This window comes from Gymnoscopelus microlampas (genome assembly GCF_963454915.1).
Source record: "Gymnoscopelus microlampas genome assembly, chromosome: 11".
Taxonomy (NCBI): domain Eukaryota; kingdom Metazoa; phylum Chordata; class Actinopteri; order Myctophiformes; family Myctophidae; genus Gymnoscopelus; species Gymnoscopelus microlampas.
Genome location: NC_139948.1, coordinates 14,614,055 through 14,633,463, shown reverse-complemented (window position 1 = coordinate 14,633,463; position 19,409 = coordinate 14,614,055). Strand labels below are relative to the sequence as shown.

Below are 19,409 nucleotides of genomic sequence, written 5' to 3'. Positions count from 1 at the left end.
TCTCCACTAGTCCCTCGCTAACATTTTACTCAAGTTTTTATTTGTTGACAAAATTGTCAATATATTTAGTCTTAGTTTTAGTCATCGTAGCTTAGTTTTTATTTCGTTTTCGTCAGTGAAAAAAGGTAGCCTACTTGACGAACGTTTTCGTCATAGTTTTAGTCGACGAAATCAACACTGGTCCCAGGTGGAGTCGGGACTGGATTAGACTTCAGAGCTCAGCATCGTATAGATTTTACATTGAATATATAATTGGATACTTTACATACACTGTGTACTACAAACTCCTGTACACTTTGTGTCGAGTTTGTTTAATTTGAGTTAAAACACTGAGGATTTTACTGTGTAGTTCCCCCATAAAATCCCCACACTGAAATTCCCTTCGGTATATTCAAGCCACTTCCAGACATCAGGGTGACTTCATTTTCATTTTTACATTGTTTGAAAAAAATGTCTGTGTATCTGGATCTAATCCTGGCTGGACCGATCAGCGTCAAATCTGTTATGCTACTACCAGTATGCCCCAAGAGTACCTCCACTAATTTGTTTTCACGTTGTTCACTGTCATTTCTTTTATCCTTTTTAAAATATTAAACTTACATTTTGTAATGAAAGTCAAGGGGGTTCTGATCAGGCCGACCCCTTGTCATACGTCATAGATATGTCATAGACGACTGACCTCATAGATGACTGACATCACGGGCTGACCACATGAAGTTCAAGATCTTTTTTTTCTCTTAAGTGCCCGTCTCATCATTTCTACAACGTGAGGTCATTTTGTGAGATCATGTGAGATCAATAATAGTGTGATGCATTTCACGTACTACACGTGTCTCATTTCGGCAGTAGCAGCTACAGTGGTGCTACCTAGTAACCTACCCCCAGAACCGTGTGTATCTATAGACTCGAGTTTCTGGGGGGAGGTTACTAGGTAGCACTAGCCACTATAGCTGAAATGTGATACGTGAAATACATGAAATGGTGACACATTTTTTAAAATAAATTATTGACATTTGGCGTCCACCCGACACAGGGTCTAAATTTCGAAAGACCACCTCAAACCGCTTCAGATGTGCTACTTATATGTATAGAGTATATATTCATTTGCATGCTTGGGGATACTGCCAGCAGATTCCATCCGTGATGCAACACAAAAACCAGGGTGACACGGTCACTGTCACAACCCCACATGACACCCAAATACACTCACACACACACACAAAGTCAGTCTCGGAGACGAGGCCGACATTGTGACTGGCAGACAGGTCAGGTGTGCAGATTGGCTGCCTGATAACATCTTGACAGACAGGAACACAGATAACGGAATGGGTTTATAGACCTGTATATCTGCAGGTCGTCCCATAAAAAGCGGATGCGCCTTGTGTGAGATCCCAGCGGAGTCGCAAATGAATAATTTAACCTGTCTCAGCGATCACAGCAGGAGGGGGAGGGGAGTTTTCAGGATGGCGGTTTGGGATGACACACACACACGCACACGCACACGCACGCACACACACACACACACACACACACACACTCACAGAATAATGTGCAGTTTAAATTGAAATGTGCTCCGACATGACACGTACTGTAGACTATCCTGCTTACAGTTTTCCCCCATATGTCTTGAATCTTAGATCAGTCTCTCAACTAGTTGGTTACACTGTTTCTCGTGTGGTGTAATACATTGTGTTTCTTACCGTCTCTGTCGGGCGGAAACCTCATACAAAACGGTTACTTCTCAGGATTCAAATTCAAAAATAGCAAAAAGCAGCAGATCTACAAGCTCGAGCTTGCAGATCTGCTACTTTTGATGCTTTTGTGTGACGCTGTAGTGTGATCAAGTAGGGCATTCATTTACGAAAAAAGTTCAAATATAAGAGGTTTCTGCTCGACAGCAACGCTGTGCTGCTGTTAAGATCAGAGAAGAACAACTGTGGTCAGCGGCTGTGTGGACTTCCCGTTTGTGCGGTTGGCAGCTAGTTAACTTGGCATTGATCATTTCCTTTGGTCAACCCCTACATACCAGTGTTTATTTTATGCAACTGACCTTGATTTGACCGTGTGTGTGTGTGTGTGTGTGTGTGTGTGTGTGTGTGTGTGTGTGTGTGTGTGTGTGTGTGTGTGTGTGTGTGACAGTGTGTGTGTGTGTGTGTACTGGCTTAACTCTTAACACGCATAGAATCTAGGCCGCAGAATACCTGCATGTGTTCATGATAAGATTAGAAATACCATTAATACCATTAGAAATACCATAGACCTCTTTGTCTTGGATTGCTCTTTGCTCAAGCTATCACATATTGGCCTTGACAGAAATGAGCACTTGCTCCTTCTGCGTCATTGTGCGTGTGTGCGCGCGTGTGCGTGCGTGTGCGTGTGCGTGTGCGTGTGTGTGTTTGTGTGTGTACCAGTCTCAGCCATCTTTGTATTCTGCTTTTGTATGTGACCTTACTGTGAACGTAAAGCTTTCGACTAGGCCTGTCACAATCATTACATAATCGCCTGATGGCATTTATTTGAGCTAATTCTTTTGCATAATCATTTCCATTTCCATTATTTGTACAAAGATGCTGGATGAAATTAAGGGTTGTCCCTATTTTGGGCAATTAGTGCAAAATCATAAAAGTTAAGTATTTAAATTAAATTATTTGTTTTGATTATTGGTACTGGTCATTGTCAGTCATTTCTTTGTGCAATGTTTTTTTGTGCAGAGGCTTTGTACACAATCAAAGCCTATTTGTCATATCAATACAAATGAATTTGTTATTGATAAAACATTTTTTTTATTGATGTATTCACAGTGTGCAGTGCCAAAAACACAATGAAATCATTAATCACAATTATTTGTTGACAATTAATCGTCAACCAAAAGGGCAAATATAGACTTGTATATGCTGAGAGTTCTAGGACACTGGACAACCCTGAGTGTCAATTCCACCAAAGTGTAAAAATGGACCAATGCGTCCGTGGTCCATGTTGTTTACACTCTGAGCCAAATGAACACTCAGGATTTTGCAGTGCACCTTGGAGAGGATGCACCAAGGTCAGAGAATGAAGGCACAGACACCACAACGGCTATGTGTGACGTGAGGTGAATGCCACTCGTCAACTGATGTCGTTCTTAATCGAATCGTGTGTGTGTGTGCGTGTGCGTGTGCGTGTGCGTGTGCGTGTGCGTGTGCGCGAATTAGTTATACTTTCAAGGGCCAAATGTTCCCACAAGTATATTAGAATTTGAGTTGTAAGGACAATTTTCCTGTTCCTCACAAGATAAATGTTGTTTTAGGTATTAGGAAAAGATTAAGGTCGAGGTTAGGCCTAACCCGTAGGCATTTAGTGGTCAAGTTTAGGGTTTGCACTTGTAGTTATGCCTGATTTATACTTGGTTGCGCGCCGGTGTCATGCACCGAAAATAGCTGATCAACAAGCTCACAACGCGTCGCAGTGCGACGCGTTGTGAGCTTGTAGATCTCTTGTAGAGCTATTTTTTGGCTTCAGGGTAGGTGTTAAAAATTGCAATTAAAAAGAACAAATGACATTCATAAAATTGCCATCCTAAAATGTTGATGTCCTCACAAGTATAGTAAATACAAACGTGTGTGTGTTATGTTCCATCTCCAGTGCGTGGCTTTGAGACGGAACAGCTGTTTGAGGACTATGTGAGGCATGATCCCCTGTCGGGAAAGATTCTGGCTGCTGTGGTGTTTGAACATCCTTTCACCCACGACGACGAACCTCTGCCACAGCAGGTACGGTGGGGACTGGGGAGAGACTTAATTCACACGCACTGCAACGCAACTTGCCTTAGGGTGGATTGGAGGCTAGTTTAACCTCTTAAACCCTCTATACTTAGTCATTTGACCTAGTCGCAAATGTAATTGGTATGCTCTTTTTTTGACTCTAGTCTACACCAAAAATAATCATTCTACAAGCTCACAAGAGCTTGTAGATATCAGCCTCTTCACACTTCCAGGTTTCAAGCTGCATAATTTACATGCAACTTGATGTTCAAAGAAGCAATTCACAAATAATTAAACACACTCGAATTATAAAGGGCTGTTTTTTTCAGTATCTTTCTCAACTCTTGACAGTATGTCAAGGTACAGTAGAAATTGAGTCTCATTCTATAGAACCTTGAGAATAACAATGTGTTACAATGTCTTGAGAAATTCTGGCAAGCTTAACAGGTTGGGCTGGCTGGGTATGTCTGCATAGGGTCTGCATGCCTGCAAAAGAGGGAATCAAAGAGAATTCCACCCACGTTTTTGTTTGAAGCTTGTTTTCATGTGTCTTTGTGTGTCTTTCTCCCTGTCTTGTTGTCTCCGCCAGGCCGAAAGGCATGGCGAGAGAGTACGTTTTGCACCCTGTCCGTCTGTGTGTCCGTGTGTCCGTCCGTTAGCAGCTAATCTCCGGCACCGTTGGCCCGGTCGCTGCTAAACTGTGCACACACACTCCCTGGATGCCAATTCATAACATCTGCCCATTTTTCACATGCGCCACCAAGAGGCCGATTTGTGCAAAACCCATTTTTTGATATTACTCCTACAGATTGTATCCAAACGTCATGCAAATTTGTACACAGTATCTCTATAGTCATGTGTTCAACACGGATCTGTCCGATTTTTCCTAGATTCCATCCTCATTGGCTAAGGTTGGCTTCCAAAGTTTGCAAGATTGGTCCGTTTTGAACAAAATGCCTCAAATCATGAACGCAGCTAGCCATTTCCGTGAAATTTCACACGCACATTCCCACTAGTGCCGAGGAAGAAATGCCACCCGTTTCACATTGGCCTGTTATAGCGCCACCAGCAGGTCTAATTTAGCAAAACACATTTTTGGAACAAAATGCCTCAAATCATGAATGCAGTGTCCCGATTGCCGTGAAAGCCCTAAGAAGAAATGGCACCCTTTTCACATTGGCCTATTATAGCGCCACCAGGAGGCCACAATAACGTACCTGACCTGTGCTCCGCGGAGCAATTTTTCTAGTTTTCAGTGTAACCTAGCTCTGAGAGCTAAATTAATTCTGTCACCGCCTGCGTGAACTACTCTTTCCTCAGGTTGCGTATCTCAAATACCACCAAAGACACAAATCTTATAAATGATCTTTGGTGTGTCTTTCTAGCCCAAGCCTGGGCACTTTGGGGGCGTCATATATGAACAGGCAATCTAAAATGGTGTTTTGTTTAATCATTAGCATTTGTGTAATAAGTATGAAATATGAAACACACTAATTCCACGTGTTATTAACACATTGGGTGCCAAAACCGTATATATACGGTTTTGGGAATACAACCATGGAGTGCCAAAACCGTATATATACGTTTTTTTGGGGGAAAAAAATAATCTTTTTTTTTTTTCCTTCACAGCACCAGGAGATATCATTTTCCGAAGATTTAGACTCCAATCCACTTCCTGGTTAACTTTAAAAATCCTGGCACTCAGTGTACTCTGTTTTAAAAAAAACCTGGCACCCCATGTATTAAGAAACAGTTTGAAGCTACGTTTTGCCAATGGGGCAACTAGGCATGAAATATTGAACATGACTATGCCTTTACTCAGTTGATTCCTTTATTCAAGCGCACATCTCCACTTCACCTCATTCAGACAAACAGACCATGCAATGCGTCTACATCCACCAGATTCATTATAAGTGACACTGGAGTGAAGGGAACTTGAGTTCACTTCACAGTGAGACGTTTTCGTCCACTACTCTTGCCACCGCACTCTTTGGCATTCTGTTGAGTTTTCATTTGGGGGAAAAAAAACAGGTTTGATTCAAGTTTGTATTTGAGAATATTTTGCTTATAATTAAAGAGAACCCCCCCCCCCCCCCCACAAATATACACTTTGATAGATAAAGATTTTTTATTAAGTATATGTATCACTGTATTAAACTTCAATATATACACAATACAAGCTCACACGCGTCACAATTTGACACGTTGTGGGCTTGTCGGCTATTTTTGAAACATTAACAAATCTGGAAACATCGGCTGCACAATTGCAGTCGTCAAAACTAGTTTCCACTCTTCATACTTTTCTCTCTCTCTCCTCACACAGGTGAGCTACCACCTGCGCTTCACCTACACCCCTCGGGACGCCCCGCCCAAGGAGAAGTCCGAGCTGAACCCCAACAATGACCTGGACTGGCACACCCTCAGACTGTTCCCCCTCTTCCAGCTGCCGGGACCTCGGGAGCAGTACGACAAAGAGGGGGGCACGCCTGGTGAGAGAGAGAGAGAGAGAGAGACACACACACACACACACACACACACACACACACACACACACACACACACACACACACACACACACACACACACACACACACACACACACAGAGAGTAGTAACAGGATAAATGAACACTGAGGATTTTTTTCCTGTGCAGTTCCCTCATCCTTCTTAAGATGCGTGGAGGTCATGTTGACTTCCCCACACACACACACACACACACACACACACACACACACACACACACACACACACACACACACACACACACACACACACGCACACGCACACAGTGTTCGTTTGGCAATGACTGTGTACAAATGATACAGATGATGTGCTGCTCCCTCATCCGTCTTGTGATGCGTGGAGGTCATGTTTACTTCTCCGATGCAGCCATCCGAACCGAAGCCTCGCCCACGACGAGGTCCTATGAGGATACATAGATGGTGAACAACAGCTTGAGGGAACCTGCTTTGTGCCGCAGGCCGGGGGCCGTCTCTCAATCACCAAAAACCAAGTCTCAGTATGGGTAGAAGCATAGTGGTGGAAAAAGTACTTAAATTCTTTACTTAAGTAAAAGTACCAATTACTGCACTATAAAAATACTCTGTTACAAGTAAAAGTCCAGAATTCAAAATTTAGTTGAGTAAAAGTACAAAAGTATTGGCATCAAAATGTACTTAAAGTACCAAAAGTAAAAGTACTAAATATTTGAAAATAGCCGATCTACAAGCTCACAACGCGTCGCGATGCGACGCGTTGTGAGCTTGTAGATCTGCTATTTTCAAATAGCCTAGGTATAAAATAGGGCTAAAGTGGTTAATGTGTGTTTCATAATGTAATAATTTATATCTGAAAAGTAACTAGTAACTCAAGTTTTCAAATAATTGTAGTGGAGTAAAAGTACAATATTTGCCTCTGAGATGTAGTGGAGTAGAAGTAAAAGTATTGGAAATTGGAAAATACTCAAGTAAAGTACAAATACCTCAAAATGTTACTTAAGTACAGTACTTAAGTAAATGTACTTAGTTACTTTCCACCACTGCGTAGCACCTACGTACGGCGGCTTGAAATTGAATTGAGCGTTTGTGCCACGGAGAAGCCAAGTGCCACAGCCACCCTTCATTTGCGTTGTGATTGAAACACAGATCCCACTCGACACAAAGCGCTCTTATTACCCCCGAGGGAGCGTCGAGCCTCCCTCCTGTCGGGAGTTCCCATGGTAACCGTGGCGCTGCAACGGGCCCACAGCTTAGCCCTGATTGGTGCGTTATTATCGTGCCCCGGCTGTTGACGGGGCCCGTCGTTCGGCGGGTCGAGGCGCTCTTCGCCAACCCCTATCAGAGACGCTGTCGACTCGGAGCCCTCGGTACGTGCCCTTCACCTCGAGGCGGCGCGGCCTCATCGCCTCTGAGCGAGGCATTCGATGACGGATGAGGGTCTTAGATGAGGTCACGACAGCTCTGTGACATACAGGCCACACTTCATTTTTTGCTTAGAACTCGGGACGAGAGTGGACCCGACGGGGCTTTTAGAATCTCATGAATATGGATTCAGACCCACTCTCTCTCACGCACGCACACACACACACACACACACGCGCACACACACACGCACACACACACACACACACACTCACACTCACACTCACACACACACACGCACACGCACACGCACGCACAGTGTCGCACACACACACACACACACACACACACACACACACACACACACTCACACTCACACTCACACACGCACACGCACGCACAGTGTCGCGCACACACACACACACACACACACACACACACACACACACACACACACACACACACACACACACACACACACACACACACACACACACACCGCACACACATACACACACACACCGCACGCACATAATGGCCAGTTATTACAGCCACTGTTATTCCTCGATACCTCTCAATCCATTTGCTTTGAAAGGTGGTGGTCAGGTGGTGCTCATGTACATTATTATTAGTGGGAAATTGAAGGGCTGGCCTTCCGGTTAAAGTCATGATTGGGTAAAATGTACATTATAAAATGTCAATGTCATCCTACTATAATTCTAGTAACCTCTGTCCGTCCGTTTGTAGTGGTGAGTGAGTGAGTAGGTGAAGCTACGCGGTTCTCCTCAGTGGCTGGACCAATTGCTCTGATTTTGCACACAGCCATTGACCATTACCATCTGAACTTAACTGTGAAGCCCGTTTTTCAATTTCATCAAATCTCAGCTTCTTATTAGCGCTTTTGTGTCAAAGAATGTCGCCATGGTTACGGGTCTGCCCAGCTATGGGACGAACTGCCTCCCGGGTTGCCAGATCATGTGCGCATATCCCCCCACGGATGCGTCGACCGGGTATGGTCTAGTTGGATTACATTTCTCAGTCCCCACAGACTGATTTCAGTCATTTGGATTTCATAGAAGCCAGCATGTCTTCTATGGAAGCATGTTGTGCTCTCTCAATGCGTCTGTGACACATTGAGAGCTTGTAGACTGCAGGGACAATATTACTAAAACATCGTCATTTTACATATTGTGTTAACTCTTTCACTGCCAGGAAATAATTAATTAATCGCGATCCTCCATTCCAGAGCTGTGGCCGTTTGATTGTGGCTTGTTTTTTGAAAAACATCAGAAAAACAACAGAAAGACGAGAGAAAAAAAAGGACTTTTATAAATCCTTTAACATGAAAGGCGCCTAGCTTTTTGTTGTTGTTGTGATCACGTGATTTCTGGGTGTACTCTTCTTCGGTGGTGCTTGGATCATTCACAGGCTGCGGAGATTTTTGCTTTAACCCATTAAGACCTGAGGCCGATTCTTTAAAATGTTTTCTAAATCCTAACAGTTTTTTGAAAAAAAAATCTGAAAACGTTTTTTTTCCCAAGATTTTTCAAAAAATATTCTTGAATAGCCAAAGAAATCTAAATTGACACAGATGCGTTCCAGGTCTTTTGACTTTTGACACATTGAGTGCCAAAAACGGTCCGGACCGTTTTTCATAATCCAAACGAGGTGTGCCAAAAACGGTTATGGTCGTTTTTGGGCAAAAATATGAAAAAACAGCACCAGGAGATATGATTTTACGAAGATTTAGACTCCAATCCACTTCCTGGTTAACTTATGACTTCAAAAGCCTGTATCTCGGCTCCTGTGTACTTTTTGTTTTTACGATGTATTTTCGACTATTTTCTACTGGCTGCAACTATGGAACGGATTACCTAATGTTTTTAATCTTTTTCCCCGGATTGTACGAGACCTCTATGTGTGTAATGAGGGTATCACCGTGAGGACGGTGATCACTGAAAATGTTTTGTGACTACTTGAAAAAGGTCCAAAAATGGTTAAGAATCCAGGCACTGGAGGTACCCTGTTTTGAAAAACCCCTGGCACTCAATGTGTTAATGGGTTTAATGCATGCATTCCATATTCTGCTCTGTTAATCCTCTCTCTCTCAATCCCCCTCCCCCCTCCTTCTCTGTAATCTTTCTTTTGCTTTTAAACTAAAGGTTATTTCAGAGAGGGCTTCCTGGCGGTGCAGCACGCCGTGGACCGGGCCATCATGCGGTCCTACAACAGGACGGGGGCGGCCGCCCTGCTGGCCCAGACCCGGGTGGTGCTGTCCCGCTTCCCCTACCCGGCCTTCATGTACGACGTGTTCATCCTGGCCATCCAGAACCAGCTGCCCTTGCTGCTGGTGCTCAGCTTCACCTACACCTCGCTCAACATCGTACGCGCCGTGGTGCAGGAGAAGGAGAGGAAGCTCAAGGTGTGTGCGCGTGTGTGTGTGTGTGTGTGTGTGTGTGAGTGAGTGTGAGTGTGTGAAGCTGCTGATGTATATGTTAAAGTGCTCATGTGGCCCTTTTCCTAGACCTGTTTGCTTGTTTCTCTCACAGAATCTGGCAACACTGCTGGGGGGGTCCCTGGAACAATTTCTTTTTTTACAATTGTTCGCTTTAAGAAATATATATTCAAAGATTTGCACAACTTTTCACGATTTTTCAAAAATAGCAGATCTACAAGCTCATAGCGTGTACGTCTGCTATTTTTGAATAGCCAAAGAAATCTAAAATCTGTGTGTGTGAGGTTATTAGTAGGGCTGCAACTATCGATTATATTTTTAGCGACTATTCTATCGATTACTTAGTTGATTCATTGAATAATTGAGAAGTTATCATAATTTATTGCATTTTTATATTGCATTCTTTGAAAAAAAAAAAATGTTTAAATGTAATAATCAATTAAATCGAGTACAAGAACACGGAACAGGAATATTACACTGCGATAAAGTTATTTCACCGTGAATAAATGAATCGACCTATATGAACGAGGCATCAACTACTCGCTGCAAAATATTTGTCTGTGTTTTTTTTCCTCCAAATGAATACCTTTCTCTGCATCTGTGTGTGTGTGTGTGTGTGTGTGTGTGTGTGTGTGTCTCAGGAGTACATGCGGATGATGGGCCTCAGCAACTGGCTCCATTGGACCGCCTGGTTCCTCATGTTCTTCCTCTTTCTCTCCATCTCCATCTTCTTCGTCACTCTGCTCGTCTGCATTCAGGTGAGTCTACGTTCCCAGCACACATCTGTCACGTTTTGCCTCTGCTATTTTCTCGCATTTGGCTTTTTTTTGTGCTGTTATTTAACCAGGAGGTCCCTCAGGGGTCTATACTTGGTCTCCTCCTTTTTTCCCCCTCTAAACCAAAATCTCTTAAAAAAAAAGAAAAACATCTCACAGAGTTTATAGATGTGCTAATGTCTGCAAATGTTCGCCTAAAGGCACCAAAGGCAGAGGATAACGGCATTCAACCGGACTCTGTTGGATGGATAATAGTCACTAAAGGCAGCTACAGTGGGCAGTTCTTATTCTCGGTCTATGATCCTTCTTTTTAGAACCAGCCCCTGCCTTCTAAATGCTTTTGGATTTGCACAACCTTTTTGATCCCATTAAAGACGAGCACCAAATTCCTTTCTTACATTTTGGAGGATTTGATGTGTATCGATTGAACCAAATGTTAAAAACCACCGGCGGTTTCCTTCCGTCATTTTAGGCAGCGGTGTAAAGTAACTAAGTACATTTACTCAAGTTCTGTACAATTTTCAGTACTTTTACTTCAACTCCACTGCAACTCAGAGGCAAATATTGTACTTTTACTCCACTACAAGTATTTGAAAACTAGTAGATTTTGATATTATTACAAAACATACATTACTCACTTCAGCCCTATATCCATTTTGGCCATTTGAAAATAGCAGATCTACAAGCTCACAATGCGTCGCATGAGCTTGTAGATCTGCTATTTTCAAATGATTTTTATGCATTTGAAAACTTGTGAAATGGGACATTCTGCATAATGAGTGGCTTCTACTTTTGGTACTTTAAGTACATTTCGATACCAATACCTTTGTACTTTTACTCATGGACATTTTCAATTCCGGACTTTTACTTGTAACAGAGTATTTTTTACATTGCAGTATTATTGGTACTTTTACTTTAAAAAATGAAGTACCTTTTCCACCACTGATTTTAGGTGAGCCCCCAAGGAGCTGTGCTGACCTACAGTGACCCCACCTTGGTGTTCGTCTTCCTGCTGGTGTTCGCTATAGCCACCATCAACTTCAGCTTCATGATAAGTGCCTTCTTTTCACGAGGTAAGATGGATGGACGGGAGGGAGGGAGGGAGGGAGGAAAGAAAGAAGGGAGGGAGTCCTTTGTGTGAAAAAATCTGAAAACGTTATTTTTTTCAAGATTTTTCAAAAATAGCAGATATACAAGCTCATAGCGCGGCACTCGGTGCCGCGCTATGAGCTTGTATATCTGCTATTTTTTGAATAGCCAAAGAAATCTAAATTGACACAGATGCGTTCCAGGTCTTAGGGAGGAAAGAAAGAAGGGAGGGAGTCATTTGTGTGCCTTGTTTGTGGCATGGCTCTAGGCCATGCCACAGGCTTCTAGAACAGGGTGTGTCTTTATTGTATGTGTCCATGTATGTATGTTTGACTGATGTACAAGCTTACAACACATCGCCATGCAATGCTTATAGATGTGTTCTTTCTGCCAATATGTCACCTATAATGACATGGCCGAAATAGGGACGCCAAGTTGAAAGTGGTTAAAAGTAGATCAATCACAGCTCATGCCACTATTTGGATCTCCTATTAGGGGTGTGCCGATATATCGTCCCGCGATATATTGCGATACGTTTTCGTGACGATATGCATCTTTTTTTTTTTTTGCTTTTTTTTTGCATTATTAATAATAATAATGCAAAAACAGAAGTATCTGTTTGCATTTTATTTTCCCCCCCCCCATATATTTTCATACGCTTATTTCCCCCCCATATATTTTCATAATAAAAGAGTGCCATATATCGTATTGTATCGTATCATGAAATTAGTGTATCGCCACACCCCTACCTCCTATGCATGAAAAGGATGATTTGTTTTCTCTTACTTACACCAATTTTGTTCTTGTGAAGTACGTTTTTTTTTTTTTTCAATTATTGGTGAAGTATGTATGAAGGTTGCTATTTCCATTTGGCTGTCGAGCGTCACCACACGTCAGACAGCCCTGTATAGGGGCCGCTTCACCGCTGAACATTGTGATTTGCACATAGTAACTTTCCATGAATAGTTAGAGATCGATCAGGGAGGCCAAGCTGTTATTAGAGTCCAGGTCTTTTCATTGTGTACACCTGTGTGTGTTTATTGCAGTGTTTTCTCTCCTTGCCTTTGCTTTTCACTCTATCCATGTTCCTTTCCAAGTAGGTCAGGATGTTGTTGCTTGCCTCGTCTATCTGACTGAGCTCCTCTAAAGCATGAATAGAAGCATTGATAGAAAGGCCCATCAATGATAAAAGCAATCTTCTATACAACACAATGACAGGGAAGATGTAGGAAGTGTGTGTGTGTGTGTTTGTGTGTGTGTGCATGTGTTTTTGTGTGTATGCGAGTAAGTGCATACAATAATATGCGTTTGCATACACACATGCATGTTGCAACAGAGCTCAGTATGAGTAAGCAGACAACAGCAGGATTTCCTTCAAATTGATCAAGATAACCACTCAGCGGCTATGTGTGAGCCCATACTGTACATGGTTAACTTCCAGAATGTAACTCCATTATGACGAACACTATTGTTATGAAATGATGCTAAATGGATTGGCTTCAGAAGGAAATCCTATTTTGACTCATCCAGAGCACAATTTAGTCCTACTTGCTTTATGATTAGGCCTGTCACAATGATTACGTAATCGTCTAATCTCAATTATTTTATGTAATCGCAATTCTTTTTTGCATAATCGTCATAATCGTCATAATCAATTCCATGTTAAAAAAAATCATATATTTTCAAAAAATGTCAAAAATAGTGGAAATAGCAGATCTATAAGCTCAAAACGTGTCGCGATGCGACACGTTTTGAGCTTATAGATCGGCTATTTTCACTATTCATGTTTATTTTTAAGTATAAAGTAATTAAATATGTGCTATTTGTCATATCTGTCCTGTGCAACTTTTGTTCAAGAAAGCTAAAAGCCAAACAGAAATGTATTTTTATTCATAATGTTACATTAAATTTCAACGACAGAAACACAAAATCGTTAATCGCAATTATTTGAGTGATAATTAATCATCAACTTAAATTTGTTATCATGACAGCCCTACTCATGATGACTAGAAAAGACTCCGAATTGCCTTCCGATTTCACGTAATTACCGCCGTTTCTCTTCTAAATCCCCCGAAGCTTTTGATACAGACCGACATCTGTCCCCTCCAACTGTCCAAAAAATGCAGCTCAGATGGCAGGCGTCCTGTTTGCCAGTTAACCGAGAAAGCACACAAACAAGTTCTTATTTGCCTTCTGGCTTCTGTTGGGCCACAGAGGAGGAAATGGAGAGCCCAGGGCCTCTCGTTATAAAATAATACAAAGGAACCTCCCAGTGTGAGTCTCTGGTAGCTGAGAACCATGACTTCCTGCACAGTGAGAGCAGGTTATAGTGTGTTCATCATCTAGCTTGATGGCAGTAGTCCACATGGGCCTGACTTTGAGAAGAACTGCATTCACGGTATATATAGTGCTTTTCGAGTTTTCTGACCACTGAAAGTGATTTTAAAATATTCAGTATACTTCACATTCAGTGGCAGAGACAGCCATGCAAGACACGAAAATGCCGGCTGGAAGCAGTTAGGGGGTCAGTCAGTGTCTTGCTCAAGACAGGCACTCTACCTGCTGATCCACTGAAAAGATATGCGAGACACTATGCTTTTGTTGGTTTACACGGAGGGGTTGAATTTCACCCAGTCAGTCATATTGTGTTGCTGAGTGCACTCAGGCCACACTATCATCTCCATCTGTCATCTATTCAATTCAAATTTATTATAGTGCCACATATCACAACAAGTTGTCTCAAGACACTTTAAAATGTAGAGCAGAGACCCGATGTCTCTGCTTTGGGGGAAAAATAAAATACATGGCAGCCCATGGTTGTTCTTGTTTTTTTCTCCCGTCTTTCCAGTTCCACTTGCCGTCTTCTCTTGCTTTCTCCCCTTTATGGTCTTGCCCTAGGCTGGCCTTTTATGAATGATTGATGTTTTGTTGTTGCAGGTGACAGAGATAGACTGTGTGATAAAAATAGGTCGGGTACCAAATCTATACTGTACACATGTCATATATATTGTAGTCACAAGCCACTGTCTTATTCCTGAAGATTGTATTCATGGGTATACTAGCAGGGTCCCCACGGTCATGAAATTCCTGGAAATATTTTGAAATTAAAAAAAAAAAAATCCAGTACTGGAAAAGGTTTGAAATTGATCAAACATCATCAAAGGTCCTGGAATTTATCAAGGGTCCTGGAAAAATATTTGGCTATGCATTGTTTTTTGGCTATTGATTTTGTTAAAACAAAACATTTTCATAAACATGAATAATATTACACGAAATATGTAACATAAGTAGTTTTTCGCCGAACGGGCTGTGTGACGGCAGCCTAATGTATGTCTCAAACTTTATTTTTGCTACACTGCCTATCTTTGGGCATTCTACATAGGAGTAAGAGACACATTATTGCGGCGAATGATTGTTATATAGGCCTGGAAATTGGGCTAAATATTCTGGAAAAGTTTTGGAAAAGTTTTGGAAATTCATTGCTAAAAATGTGTGGGGACCCTGTACTAGGCTCTCCTCAGTCTTGTATACACCTAATTGATTAACAATATTTGACTATACTTGCAGGCAATACTCATAGAATATGAAATCCTCCAACTAAGCTAAGCTAATGGGATTTATTGCCTTATTTAAAACATGAGAGTAGAGGGAAGAACAGAAAGAGGGGCTTATTTCCCTCATGGCCTGTCTTGTGACAAGGACGGGCTATATTTCTGTCAAGATATGTCAAAACACAAGTCTTGCCCTTGGCCTGACGCTGGCTTATTATTTCATACAAAGACAGGCTCTTCCTTCACCCACCCACTCTCAATCTATTTAGGAATAATGCTACTTGATCAATAATGTGCACCATTCAGGCACATAACGGCACATTGTCTGCCATGAAATGTCATTTTATTCAGAAATCCAAGTCAAAATAACTCTTTGAGTCACATGTCGTCTTCTTGCGCAACTCTCATCTGTCCTCCGCCTGTCTCTTCTCTCCCCCTTTTTCCTTTGGTTTATTTCTGGATTATTACAATGCACTGCATTCTTTTGATTTGACTGCATTTATGTACCTCAAATGACATATAGTTCAACGTCATTTGATGTTCTCACAACACAAAACGGGTACCCAGACATTTGATTTGCTGGACATTTATGATGTTTTGTCTGAAATGACTCCTTACAATTGTCAACAATCAGTTACACAATGTTTAATTTTCACGATAGCGAAATGAAATCAAAACCAATGTCATATGCATGTGGGCACATAGGAATGCTACCTCTCTTACACTGACAAAGACATAAAATGAATAGAGTTTACTTTGTGCTATATAGAGTACATCATATTAACCCATTGAGACCTGAGGCCGCTTCTAAACATTTTCAAAATCCTAAAAAAAAACGGAAAAAAATGTCAAAAATATTTTTTACGATTTTTCAAAAATAGCAGATCTACAAGCTCATAGCGCGGCACTCGGTGCCGCGCTATGAGCTTGTATATCTGCTATTTTTGAATAGCCAAAGACATCTAAAGTGACACAGATGCGTTCCAGGTATCAATGGGTTAAAACACATTTACTGGCTCCTTCTCATGCTTCATTAGAGTTGCTAAATAAACATATTCCTTAGCACGAAAACGTGTACCATTTAATTGGAACCAAGAGAAACCCACTATAACATAATGGTATAGAGAAATCTTCAGTTCTTCCCATTGTCTCCATGATGTCGCACATTTTATTTCCCACTTATCTCAGGTATTAACCCATTAAGACCTAAGGCGATTCTGTAAAAAAAATCTAAATCATAACAGTTTTTGGAAAAAAAAAAAAAAAAAATGTTTTCAAGATTTTTCAAAAATAGCAGATCTACAAGCTCATAGCGCGGCACTCGGTGCCGCGCTATGAGCTTGTAGATCTGCTATTTTTGAATAGCCAAAGACATCTAAAGTGACACAGATGCGTTCCAGGTATCAATGGGTTAAGTGTTTGTTTTCTTTGATTGATCTCTTTTCCCCCTTGCCCCCCCCCTTCTTCTTTCTTTCTTTCTTTCTTTCTTTCTTTCTTTCTTTCTTTCTATGGAAATAATACGATGGAACTATGCGCGAAAACAAATTTCACCCACTTTTTCACCTCTGCAAACCTGTGATGTGACAATAAAGCTGATTCTGATACGTTCGTCTCACTGTCTCCACGATGTGTCTGTCTCCAGCCAATGTAGCAGCAGCTGCGGGTGGCTTCATCTATTTCCTCAGCTACCTGCCTTACCTGTTCCTGTGGCCACGCTATGACCTGCTGAGCCATACCCAGAAGACGTCCGCCTGCCTTATCTCCAACGTAGCCATGGCTATGGGTGCCCAGCTTATAGGAATGTTTGAAGGCAAAGGTAAGATGAACACACGATAGACCTTAACCCATTAAGACCTGGAAATGTGTCATTTTTAGATTTGAGCTAAAAAGCCATATTTTACACTTTTGGCTATTCAAAAATAGCAGATATACAAGCTCATAGCGCGGCACCGAGTGCCGCGCTATGAGCTTGTAGATCTGCTATTTTTGAAAAATCGTGAAAATGTGTGCAAATATTTGAATACATATGTTTGTATAGCGAATATGTTTAACTCAAATCTTTGCTTCTGGGGGTTCCTGGAACAAAATATTTTGATGGGGGTCCGCGGCCAAATACATATCATTTTGGGGGTCCTTGACATGAAAAAGATTGAGCACCACTGATATAGAAACATACGTTTTTCAGAAAACTGTTGAGATTTAGGAGACATGTAGAATCGGCTTCAGGTCTCAATGGGTTAAGGCTTATGTTATCATCAAAGTGGATTTGCTCACAGATGTGTGTTGAAGATGGATACAAGGAAATGATTAGAAATGCCACATGTGGATTGGCAGGGTGGTATATAGAGGCAAAACACACCGCAGAGACCTGGATTCAGTTCCTAGCAGCGGTGGGGCTTTCATGCCTTTTATTTATAGCGTATAGTGGAGATAGACAGGAAACGGGGGGAGAGAGAGATGGGGAGAGACATGCAGTAAAGATGGTCGGGAACGGGACTCGAACCTGCGATGCACTGTCGGCCTACTTCGGAGCCTAGGTGCCCGGACTGTGCAAGGTTCAACGGTCCGGGCCTTTATCCGGGTTGTTCTGACGAACCCAACTGGCATTTGCTTGCGAGTGGGAAGCTGCTCCGAGGGTCTTTGTTGCTACACTAGTGGCCCCTGCTGGGTGGTCCGGGTGCCTGTTGAGTGAGGAGGGGGAACTGGCAGAAACAGTTGAACCCATTAAGGCCTGAGGTTCCGATTCTACAAAAATGTCTTCTAAATCCTAACAGTTTTTTTGACTGACTGTGTCAGTCGTTCTCAAACTTTTTCGTGTCAAGGACCCCAAAATGTATATGTATTTGGCCACGGACCCCCATCTCAAAATATGTTGTTCCAGGGACCTCCCCAGAAGCAAAGATTTGAGTTGCAAATGTTCGCTTTCAGAATATATATATTCAAAGATTTGCACACATTTTCTCGATTTTTCAAAAATAGCAGATCTACAAGCTCGTAGCGCCGGCACTCGGTGCCGCGCTACGAGCTTGTAGATCTGCTATTTTTGAAAAGCCAAAGTGTAAAATAATGCTTTTTAAGCTCAAATCAAAAAATGACACAGATGCGTTCCAGGTCTTAACACATGGGGTGCCAGGTTTTTTTTAAAACAGAGTACACTGAGTGCCAGGATTTTTAACCATTTTTTAGGAGCCGAGATGCAGGCTTTTGAAGTCATAAGTTAACCAGGAAGTGGATTGGAGTCTAAATCTTAGAAAAATGATATCTCCTGGTGATGTGAAGAGAAAAGAAAAAAAAATTGGAAAAAAAAAAAAAAGATTTTTTTTTCTTTCTTTTTTTCCAAAAAACGTATATATACGGTTTTGGCACCCAATGTGTTAATGGGTTCATATTTGTTATACACTGCCTATGTATTAATCACCCGTCCTCTCCTGTCCTCTCCTGTAGGAACAGGGATCCAGTGGTCCAACCTGTTTGACTCGGTGACGGTGGACGACGACTTCTCCCTGGCTCAGGTCATGGCTCTGCTGCTGTTGGACGCCCTGCTGTACGGCGTGGTGGCGTGGTACGTGGAGGCCGTCTTCCCCGGGGAGTACGGAGTGCCTCTGCCGTACTACTTCTTCGTCCTGGTACGCATTAAACACCCGAAACGTATGCGTAGTACATGCACACTCGCAGTCTTTGCCATTCATTTTGCTCGTGTTCACGAGCAAACTCAAGGTCAGTGGCGGAAAAGTAAAAGTACAAAAGTATTGGCATCAAAATGTACTTAAAGTACCAAAAGTAAAAGTACTAAAATGTTGGAAAATAGTCGATCTACAAGCTCACGACGCGTCGCACCGCGACACGTCGTGAGCTTGTAGATCGGCTATTTTCAAATAGCCTAGGCATAAAATAGGGCTAAAGTGGTTAATGTATGTTTTATAATGTAATAATGTATAT

General features: G+C 42.0%; 1 protein-coding gene across 2 annotated transcripts in view; it reads left to right on the top strand.

Annotated features, from left to right (window-relative positions):
• The window catches only part of abca3b (ATP-binding cassette, sub-family A (ABC1), member 3b), a 65,212-nt gene that overhangs the window by 7,322 nt on the left and 38,481 nt on the right, over positions 1-19,409 (top strand). For both annotated transcript variants that reach the window (XM_084072219.1, XM_084072220.1), the window contains exons 4-10: positions 3,622-3,749; positions 6,064-6,229; positions 9,762-10,021; positions 10,696-10,812; positions 11,783-11,903; positions 17,113-17,286; positions 18,915-19,096. In XM_084072219.1, coding sequence (XP_083928345.1) covers positions 3,622-3,749; positions 6,064-6,229; positions 9,762-10,021; positions 10,696-10,812; positions 11,783-11,903; positions 17,113-17,286; positions 18,915-19,096 — 1,148 coding nt within the window. The remainder of the gene's footprint in view (positions 1-3,621; positions 3,750-6,063; positions 6,230-9,761; positions 10,022-10,695; positions 10,813-11,782; positions 11,904-17,112; positions 17,287-18,914; positions 19,097-19,409) is intronic.